The 11,323-nt window shown below is 44.3% G+C and overlaps 1 protein-coding gene across 15 annotated transcripts in view; it reads right to left on the bottom strand.

The window, feature by feature from the left end:
• Nucleotides 1–1,041: 1,041 nt before the first annotated feature.
• Nucleotides 1,042–11,323, bottom strand: part of prkag2b (protein kinase, AMP-activated, gamma 2 non-catalytic subunit b) — a 56,508-nt gene continuing 46,226 nt past the window's right edge. For 6 of the 15 annotated variants that reach the window (XM_079818587.1, XM_079818586.1, XM_079818584.1 and 3 more), the window contains 5 exons: nt 11,110–11,275; nt 10,932–10,969; nt 9,877–10,023; nt 7,729–7,822; nt 1,042–2,355 (listed from right to left, as the gene is read on the bottom strand). In XM_079818587.1, the coding sequence (XP_079674713.1) occupies nt 2,324–2,355; nt 7,729–7,822; nt 9,877–10,023; nt 10,932–10,969; nt 11,110–11,275 (477 nt within the window). In that variant the 3' untranslated portion in view covers nt 1,042–2,323. Of the gene's footprint in view, nt 2,356–5,537; nt 5,660–7,528; nt 7,823–9,876; nt 10,024–10,931; nt 10,970–11,109; nt 11,276–11,323 lie in introns of all 15 variants that reach the window. The other 9 variants (XR_013816628.1, XR_013816630.1, XR_013816632.1 and 6 more) reach the window with 3 other exon arrangements.

The raw sequence follows: 11,323 nt of genomic DNA, 5'->3' as shown, positions 1-11,323 counted from the left end.
GCATAAAGGAGAGTGCGAGGCCATTCGTTCGCCAGCGCATTTATCCCAAGGGACGCTTTCAGGGAGAAAAACAGAGTCCACTGAGCATTGTCCTGAGATGCGAACAGATCGACTGTCGCTCTGCCGTATATGCTCCAAATCTGTTTGACCACTTCCCTGTTCAATTTCCATTCCCCGTATAGAGGATTGCCCCTGGTCAGCAGATCCGCACCCTGATTCATGACACCCTGTACGTGCGTCACTCTCAAGGATAGAAGATTGACATTGCCCCATAAAATCAGTTTGCGTGCCAATATGTGCAAGGGAAGTGATCCGAGACCCCCCTGTCGATGTATGTAAGCCACGACTGTAGTGTTGTCTGTTCTCATGATGTCCCTTCAGAAAAGGAAGAAAATGCTTCAATGTCAGAAAAATGGCTAGCATTTCCAGATAGTTTATGTGAAGATTGGTCAGATGAAGACCCCATCTCCCATTCACTATCCTGAATTCGGACAGGCGCTGTGTGTACATCGGCTGTACACTCGTTATTGCGGTGCAATGTGGGATAGAATGAGTGCACTCAGTAAAGTCCACTATGGTTTCGGACACCACTACAAATGGCTGTCCCCTCAAATAGTGCACTATTTAAGGGTATAGGGGGCGATTTCGGATTCAGCCCATGTTTTTGGTAACTCAAAAGTCTCTCATCGCTACCTACCGGCGAAACTGATATGGGCTGCGTTTCCCATCGTAAGCCATTGATGGCACGGCACGTGCCCTACGATCAACTTAGCTCACGATGCTTTTGACAAACACTACCGTGACAAGTCACTGTAAAGTACAACTCAAACACAGACACACTCCATGTAACGCTAAAAAAACATTAAATAATAAAATATTAAAACAAAGTGCTCCAGTTATTTCTCAAGAACCCTAATGGAAAGTGCTCGTGCTTCTGTGTTCTAACAGAATACTCGGTGACAAGAAAAACAAGCAGCAAAATGTATATGGTGGCAACAAACATTAGAGACATAACACAAATAAATAAGTCTCAGACAAATATTAATGCATTATCAATATATTTTAGCTCAACCACATAAAAAATAAAACACGATAGTGTAATTTCTGTGTACAAAAATGTACATTGCTTTCTTTACGGACAGAACAGTCTTAAATTTCATCGACAGCAGTTATAACAAAGAAAAAAAATGCAATCAAATAATACATGATTTATCAGTTTTGAACCCATTATATGGCATGTTGTATTTACAGTAGCTCAGCATATCACTGGGGTGCAAAGATGCGTGGCCATTTTTACAACTGCAGGATTTGACATTCATGCTCGTTTAGTGCAAAAGACAGGTAGTGCACATGGTTTTCCACACCAACCAAACATATATATAAAAATATCTATATTTCACCCCAAAATTGAAAGAAACAAAAAAGGAGGGCTATTGTTAGGACCACAGATTTTGTTACATTATTTTCATGACAATTAAGTGCAGTTCCCTTCTATTTTAATTATTGTCTAATTCTCATTACTGTAAACTTTACAACTGTATATTGTTTAAATGTATATTATAGTATTTGTTCTATTGCCTGTAATTTATGCAACATTTAAAAAGACAAAAAGAACTTACTGCTTACTGTTTTATGACCTAATGAAATAAATGAAAATAATTTTTCTGCAAATGTAATATTACATAATTGTTATGAAAATAATGGCACATCATTTCACACACGCACGCACGCACACACACACACACACTTTGAGGTGAAATATAATGGCCACATGTCTACACTTGCACCATTTACTAGCAGATTCTTTGAACCAACAGCAATTTTTGCCTACTGCTCAAGAATGAATAACCTGCTTTTACACTACATGCACATCCTTTACAATCAACTCTCACTGAGGTCTTCATTTAAGGCAAATATCCACTTCAAACACTCAGTCCAGAGTGGATTTCAGTGCCTGATGATATAACGCAGACCCAGCTAGCACACAAAAGGAGACTTCCAGGAGACTGTCAGTGAAGGCCTCTAAAACCAGCAGCACGACCAGGCAAACATGCCCAGCATTTAAAGCAGTGTACAGTATAGCGGCAGATTCTCACGACTGGCCCACCATAAACATGTCCAGTAAAGTGTGCATTATGATCACATGTCCATTCCTTCAGCTGCAGATTCAAACGGTTTCATTCAGCCACAATTTCCACCTTCAGTGACGATCTAAAATGCTTCCAGCTGTCCTCTTCTCTGCATCCAAGAATGCAGGCTGGACCTTTTTGGTTCTCTTAATTTCTTGTATTTCTCTTTCACCTCCAAAATGTTGTATGTCTTCTCATTCAGTCACACTGCCCATTCTGCATCTACCTGTGGGGAAAAGAATACTAAATTAAGTTAATGATCTGTCAATCAGTGCTCATAACACACACCTGTCAGCAAAAAAAAATAAAAAATAATTTTGAACCCGCTCAGCAAGAAATCTTTAAGTGCAAACACAAACCACTAAGCAGAACGCAAATAAGCTAAAAACTAAAGTATGAATGGGTTACAACAGTTTTTACACAAATCATTTGGACCAAATAACTCACAACATTTTCATAATTAATTAAAAAAAATTTTTTTTTAATTTGGGTGAATTTCTGAATTTTAATTCTAGCCAATGAAATATTTTAAAGGTCCCGTTTTTCGTGTTTTTTTGAAGCTTTGATTGTGTTTACAGTGTGCAATATAACATGACATGTTTCGCGTGTAAAAAAACACAGTATTTTTCACACAATTTACTTATCTATATACTGCTGTTTTCACTGTCCTCAAAACGGCTTGCAAGATTTCCCTGTTCTATGAAGTCCCTCCTTCAGAAACACGTAACTAGTTCTGATTGTGCCAGCGGTTCCCGTGTTGTGATTCGACAGCAGCTTAGCGCACGCAGAGCGCACGTTACCGGGAAGGTCACGCCTCTCACCATAACGGGGATGTATGCGCTCAATGATCTCTAAGTACAGCGTCCCTGGGAAAGCCAAACAAAGGTGACTTGACTCCGGGATGAAAATAACAGCGTCTCGACGACATGGCGACAAACAAACTATACAAACGCAACCGAACGCAACACTTCCCCTTCTCCACGCGGGAGCAACAAGACCACGCCCCCTTTTTCGCATACTCTTGTGGGCGGAGGTTAGTCGACAAACTGCTCTACTGACGTAATTAAAGCAGGATGTAGTCCTAACCGGCCGTTCGCTGTAGGCTTTGAAAGGGAACTTCTGTTAAATAAAATATCTCGCTTGGCATTGAACTTTGAGCTTTATAATTTTACAGGTATTATATATGCTCTAACAGCAACATTACACACTAACTAAAGTTTGAAAAATGGGATCACGAAGAACAGGACCTTTAAAGCTGAAGGAAACCTCTCGGTTACGTATGTAACCCTCGTTCCCTGAAGGAGGGAACGGAGACGCCATGTCGGAGTACCGACGAATAGGAATCTCGCTCGCGAGAGCCAATCTACTTCGAGTGTAACTAAACGAGCCAATGCACATTGGCATGCAATGATTGCACCAGGTGCTCATGCCACGCTGTGCGGGTATAAATGAGACACAGGTGATTGCATCAAATCAGCCTTTTGCTGAGGAGCCGAGTAGGTAGACAGGCACCCCAGCAGGGTACAGAGGACATGGCGACGGGACGTGGCGTCTCCGTTCCCTCCTTCAGGGAATGAGGGTTACATACGTAACCGAGACGTTCCCATTCAGTCGGTCACTCTTGATGCCACGTCTGAGTACCGACGAATAGGAATCCCTACCAAAGCGCCATGGCCTCTGCCCCCATCCAGTGCCCTGTGTGAGGCGCCTGAGCTCTCTTACCTGATGAGACGGGGCTCACACCGGGAAGTCCATCACTGCTGTTCCGCATGACCTGCTCAGTGATTATTGGATAACACTGGAAAGCGTGCCCTAGAGAAGGGAACGTTGCGGAGCGCACCTCGTACCCCGAAGGAGTTATGTGGAGTACAATGCTGAGCCGTAGCCCGCAACGGAGGAGGGGGCTCAGTCCCACTGACGGGAAGCCTCTCCCAAGGGAAAGACATGGGCTTCCCGTAGGAGCGACCATGGAAAGATATATGGGATCCCCGCAGGGTCCCTCATATAACCCGAGCCCAATACCGGTTCTCAAGGATTCAGCGGCAAGGGGCCTGATGCCAGTCGTTCCGCCACGTCCGGCACCGAGGGAGATGGAGGACTCACAGAGTTTGTTTCTGGAGAATAAGAGCGCCGGAGCGCAGCAAGCAGACAAGAGCCGGGGCCTCCCAGTGCTTCTACCCGTTTGAGGTGAGAACACAGGAGGAGACCGGCTCTACACGTAGGCTATAGAATCTAGCGAACGTGTTGGGTGTCGCCCAGCCCGCAGCTCTACAGATGTCTGACAGCGAGGCGCCACGTGCCAGCGCCCAGGAGGATGCAACACTTCTAGTAGAGTGTGCTCGCACCCTGAGTGGACCGGGCACACCTTGTGCTTGGTAAGCCAAGGTGATGGCATCCACTATCCAGTGGGCCATCCTCTGCTTGGAGACAGCCTTTCCCTTCTGCAGGCCTCCGTGTATAAGACAAAGAGCTGATCTGAGGTTCTGAAGCTTTGAGTTCTATCCACGTAAATCCGCAGAGCGCGGACGGGACAGAGCAAAGCTAGGACTGGGTCTGCCTCCTCCGGGGGCAGCACTTGCAGGTTCACCACCTGTTCCCTGAAGGGAGTGGTAGGAACCTTGGGCACATAGCCAGGCCGGGGATTAGAACCGATTAGAACCACTGGCAGTGGGACGTTTCTGGGGAGAGGCAAACAGGTCGACCTGTGCCACCCCGAACTGTCTCTAAATCGGCTGAACCACCTGGGGGTGGAGTCGCCACTCGCCTGGGAGCGCAGCTCGTGAAAGCTCGTCGGCCACACAGTTGTGCACACCAGGGACATGAATGGCCCGAAGTGACCTTAGACACTTCTGACTCCAGAGGAGGAGATGGCGGGCGAGTTACGACATGCGACGGGAGCGCAGACCACCTTGTCGGTTGATATACGCAACGGTCGCAGTGTTGTCCGTGCGGACCAGTATATCTTTGCCCCGTAACCGCGCTTTGAGGCGGCTCAGAGCAAGATGCACTGCTAGCAACTCGAGGCAATTGATATGCCAATGCAGGGGCGGGCTCATCCAAACCCCTGACACTGCATGCCCGTTGTACGTGGCTCCCCAACCCATGGCAGAAGCATCCGTGAAAACCACAGCGTGCCTGGACACCTGTTCCAGGGGCACTCCGGCCCGAAGGGGGGGGGGGGGGGGGGGCGGCAAACTGGATCGCATAGGCGAGCCTGATGGTCCGAATGAGCCAGCGAGACGGACTGGGGAGCTCTAGCCAGGCTCGCAGAGACCGTGCAAGCGGGACCATAGGGACCACCGGCGTACCCACCGTGGGGCAGCGAGGTGGAATGCAGGTACCGGGCTGGGGCGGCTGTCTCGTGGAGGCGGCCTGCAGCGAGGAGTGAGTGTGCTGTGCAACACTTACCTGATTCCACAGGTGGGCAGGAGGAACGTGAGGAAGTCGTCCACTGCTGCCCGCTGGCAAAGGGGGAGGATGAGTGTGGTCCGGCGTTTGACCGGCCACAACTCTACGAGCCCCCTGAGGACCTGGAGATGGAGGAAATTGCTCTTTTATTGAACAGAAACAAACAGAAACAAAATTGTTGTTTCAATTTTGAACAGAAACAAAATGGAACACAAGATTCTCCTCCCGGCCCTCCTCCGGGGGATGGAGCGGTGCGGTCACCGTCTCCAGAAGGGCAGTCCACCCCATCTCCGGGTCGCCCGTCTCAGGGCCGCTTGCCCTTGCCACCCCTCTTGGCAGGAGCCTGGACGGGCGGGGCGGCCTGCTTGCGCCCGGCTCCACAACGTCGCTTGGGTGGAGGCTGCTGCTGCGACGCGGGAGCGGAGGCAGACGCAGGCGGCCGCCCTCGGCGACGAGCAGACTGAGGTGCTGCCGGCGGCGGGGTGGAGAGAGCAGCTGACCGCCGTGGCAGGATGTGACTGTAATTAATAAACTAAATTAACCATCCCTTGGTGACAGGTAACCACCGCATCCAGAAACACACAGATAGAATATCATCTTGAAAAAGACGCAAGCTCTATCTGTGCTTGCTCTTTCAGAAGGACGCTCTCCTTGGTGCTGAAGCACGCAGGGGGCGGGGTCGCGGCGACACAGTCAGGGGGTGGGTGCAGCCTGATGTGTGCGCTCTCTCACACGAAGGTGCTCTCTTACCAGCCGTAAGAACGGCTTTTCAGTGCTCTCCACCTAGCGCACCGAACCAGCTGTGAGAACAGCCTTTGTGATTGCTCTAACAAACAAAGAGAGATGATCCGAAAACCACGCGACCCGCTGCTGTGCCGTCACACCAACACCGACTGAAGAGATCGCTTCCGAAAGGCGGCTTCCGTCTTCAGTCAGGACTGCGAAGTAGTGAGTAATATCTGGCGTTACCATCTACCACTGGCTCCGAAGCAAAAGGTTGATTTGATGCAATCACCTGTGTCTCATTTATACCCGCACAGCGTTGCATGAGCACCTGGTGCAATCATTGCATGCCAATGTGCATTGGCTCGTTTAGTTACACTCGAAGTAGATTGGCTCTCGCGAGCTTGATTCCTATTCGTCGGTACTCCGACGTGGCGTCGAGAGTGACCGACTGAATGGGAACAAGAAAAATGTCAATTCAATAAATTGAAAATAGACAAAAAGATTTTGTCTATTTTCAAGCTTTTCAGTGAATTATGACTTTAATTTTCAAATTTAAGATTTTAATGACCTTTACTTTCCCGTCAATTTTTCCCCATGTTTTTCAGTGAATTATCATTTTAATTTTCAACAGATTTTATTAATGACCTTTACTTTCCCATGACTTTTTACAATTTTATAAATTTCCATGAATTTTCACAATAGCATTAATTTCCACAACCTTCCTGTGACGTTGAATTTCCTGTAAACTTTTACGTTAGTACCATGACTTTCTCTTGACTTTCTACTATTTTATAAATTTTCATGAATCTTCTGTGAATTTTTATGATAGTATTGATTTCCATGACTTTACTGAAATATTTTTTTTCTTCTTTGATTTTATATGGCTTTAAAAGTTTTATGATCTATAATTTCCATATTTTTTTATTATTTTTCATATTTCCAGGTTTTTCATCAATCTACATTCTTATTTTTGTGTTGCTTCTAGCAGCTCAAGACATTAAAGACAGCATGCTGGGGAGCATGTGGAGGGTTTCATGCAGTTTTCCCAGCAGGCTTCACAAGGGGCGCTGAGGGCGCATGCTGTATTCCAATCACTATTTAACCAGACAGCTATTTCTGTCTCATATTGATTTGTTTGCCATTAACAGAGTCTGTCAGGTCAACTTGCATATATAAGCTGTCTGCATATAAAAAAAAAAATCAGCACCAGACAAATGCTTGTAATGATGCCATCACAATGTGTATTATTTTTTTGGAATACACACCTACATCCAGCCTCATTCAGCACAATCATAACAAGCCAATCAGAATCCAGCCTGTGTGACTGTACCTGTGGTCAGGGGGGTCAGAGACAGACACTCGAGTGGTAGATGTCCAAGGAGAGGAGTTTGGGTCCGGGGAAGAGTGGAGAGGAGAAAAGGAAAGTGAAATGGAGGGTTGAATTAGGAATTCTGTGCGTCTATACCTGCGGGGGTGAGTACCAGCGCCTGCAGGATGTCAGACAGAGAGATGATGCCCTCGATTCTGGAGTTATCGTCCACCACCACCAGCCTGTGCACCTGCAGGACACATAGATTACACAATCACGTTTAACTTGAGCGCTGTGGTTTTAGAACGCTGTCATATACGGCAGTAACAAAGATGTCCGTCTGCCGCATGTTCATATAGAAAAACAATGGAAACGCAGCACAGTGGAGTGTAAAAATAATGTGTTCTTTGTGAACGGCCCTGAAGTAACTCAAATGCTTGGCATTTCAAGTGGAAGTTGCAATAGTCTTGTCTACCCTATTGTGATGTATAAATCCGAGTGAAACAGCTTCTCAAACTAGAAAAAATATGAGGGGCGGGACTTGATTTTGTCCATGGGGAATTGATTGGATGGTGGTGGTTAGCTATTGCTGTGATGTCATGTGAGTGACAGGTTGTCCCGCCCTCGCACCAGTAAAACTGTCATCAGAGAAGTGATGTCACTGCGAGAGGGAGGAGAAGTTATTTTGATTAAAGATTATGAGGGCACATGAATAGAAAAAAATGATGTGCATTGACAAGTCATTTATACTAAATACTGCAATATTCCATAAAAAAATAATAATAAAATTTCGATTTCATGGTAACTTTAATGAAGTATTGAAATTGATTATTTTCAGTGTAGGGAATCTGTGGCACGCTGTTGATTACCAAAGAAAGTACTTTTGATTCGTGCCAAAAAAAAGAGGCATTTAAAGTAATCCACCACATCCCAAAGATGCTCTATTGGTTTGAGATCTGGTGACTGTGGGGGCCATTTTAGTACAGTGAACTCATTGTCATGTTCAAGAAACCAATTTGAAATGATTCAAGCTTTGTGACATGGTGCATTATCCTGCTGGAAGTAGCCATCAGAGGATGGGTACATGGTGGTCATAAAGGGATGGACATGGTCAGAAACAATGCTCAGGTAGGCTGTGGCATTTAAACAATGCCCAATTGGCACTAAGGGGCCTAAAGTGTGCCAAGAAAACATCTCCCACACCATTACACCACCACCACCAGCCTGCACAGTGGTAACAAGGCATGATGGATCCATGTTCTCATTCTGTTTAAGCCAAATTCTGACTCTACCATCTGAATGTCTCAACAGAAATCGAGACTCATCAGACCAGGCAACATTTTTCCAGTCTTCAACTGTCCAATTTTGGTGAGCTCGTGCAAATTGTAGCCTAATTTTCCTATTTGTAGTGGAGATGAGTGGTACCCGGTGGGGTCTTCTGCTGTTGTAGCCCATCCGCCTCAAGGTTGTGCGTGTTGTGGCTTCACAAATGCTTTGCTGCATACCTCGGTTGTAACAAGTGGTTATTTCAGTCAAAGTTGCTCTTCTATCAGCTTGAATCAGTCGGCCCATTCTCCTCTGACCTCTAGCATCAACAAGGCATTTTCGCCCACAGGACTGCCGCATACTGGATGCTTTTACCTTTTCACACCATTCTTTGTAAACCCTAGAAATGGTTGTGCGTGAAAATCCCAGTAACTGAGCAGATTGTGAAATACTCAGACCGGCCCGTCTGGCACCAACAACCATGCAATGCTCAAAATTGCTTAAATCACCTTTCTTTCCCATTCTGACATTCAGTTTGAAGTTCAGGAGATTGTCTTGACCAGGACCACACCCCCAAATGCATTGAAGCAACTGCCATGTGATTGGTTGATTAGATAATTGCATTAATGAGAAATTGAACAGGTGTTCCTAATAATCCTTTAGGTGAGTGTATAATGGAAGCTGACTGGAGGGTTTAAAAGCACAAATGTTGTTATTTCTTACTTAAGGAGTAAAGTGTCTAAACCAGGGGTGTCTGATCCTGGAAGGCCACTGTCCTGCAAAGTTTAGCTCCAACCCCACATAAACACACATGAAACAGCTAATCAAGGTCTTATTAGGCATACTAGAAACCTCTGGGCAGATGTGTTGAGGCCAGTTGGAGCTAAACTCTGCAGGACAGTGGCCCTCCAGGACCGAGTTTGGACACCCCTGGTCTAAACTGTCCATTTAAGGTGGGACTTCTTTTCTAGCGGTGATGTAATTCCTGTGGGTAGCGGATGCTCTATGTAAACAGTGTGTGCACTGAGTAAATCTCACCTCAGCTTTGACAATCCTGTCCACTATAGTCTCCACGGTATCGTGCCGATAACACTTCATAACCCCCTCGAAGTACTGTGAGCGATGCAGCAGAGCCTGAGTCACGGTGATGTCCAGATTATTGTACGTCTTCTCAGCAGCCAGATTCTACACACACCCACAACACTAATGAACATAGAGCGATGCTACAGGGACCGCCACATACAGCCGAAAGACACACTACACATCACTAGTCATTTGTAATTAATCCTAATGAATAAACATGCATGTTGTGATGCACCATCACATATTTATTGCATGGCAATACATATTTAACACAGTTTGCTTAAACATAGCTTCAGGTGGCCATTTTTACCCAATGGACCTTATTCAGGACAAGCAGAATGAATTTCAATGTAAACTGGATTCAATAGATACAAATAGATTTAAAGGGGCAAAGTGCTTCATGAATAATGACCAATAACTATTGTTAAAAAAAGTCAGGGGTCAAATATATATATATATATATATATATATATATATATATATATATATATATATATATATATATATATATATATATATATATATATATATATAAATAATACACACACAGTACACACATGTATATTATGTAAATCACAAACTTTCATTTTGGATGCGATTTAATTATTTGACAGCACTATATATATATATATATATATGTATATACACACACACACACACACACACACACACACACACATATATACACTCGTTCATGTATATATTTAAGAAATATTTGCATGTATATACAGTATATTTATTTATAATTTTTATTATATATATAAATATTTTATATATAAATATAAAAATTTTCTTAAATATATATACATGTATGTGTGTATTTATATCTACATCACACATGTAATCACAAACTTTTATTTTGAATGCGGTTAATTGCAAAAATCATAATAATAATAATAATTATTATTATTATTAAATACAATTTTATAAATATATTTAAATATATATTTTAAAATTACTGCTTTTAATCTATTTGTAATATTGTATTGTATATTAAAGGCACAACTTACAATGACATCAAATTTTGAGTAAATGTCCACAACCTTTCCTTTGGGAGGAAAAAAGATGGAAAGCAAATATGAGACATTCAAAGATGTGTACAATGAAAATGTGTTTCTAAGAAAGGCTTGACAGAAGAATGATTACAGTACATGAACTAACAGAAAAGTTGTCAATGTGTGTTATTACCTGTAACATCCACCACCGGCAGGGCAGACACTCTCCTCTCCACAAACATGCCCAGTGCTTTAATAATGGGGGTATCTGGGTGAATGAAAGCAATGTTGCTGTACGTGCCGATGCCCAGCTCCTCCAGAGTCTGCCTCATGAAGGCTGGTTTAGGCATCTCACACACCTACAACATAAACATGCATAACTCAGTACTTTCTGTAACCTTTTTCTA

Source organism: Gobio gobio (assembly GCF_949357685.1).
Source record: "Gobio gobio genome assembly, chromosome: 6".
NCBI lineage: Eukaryota > Metazoa > Chordata > Actinopteri > Cypriniformes > Gobionidae > Gobio > Gobio gobio.
This window is presented reverse-complemented; position numbering and strand designations above follow the sequence as displayed.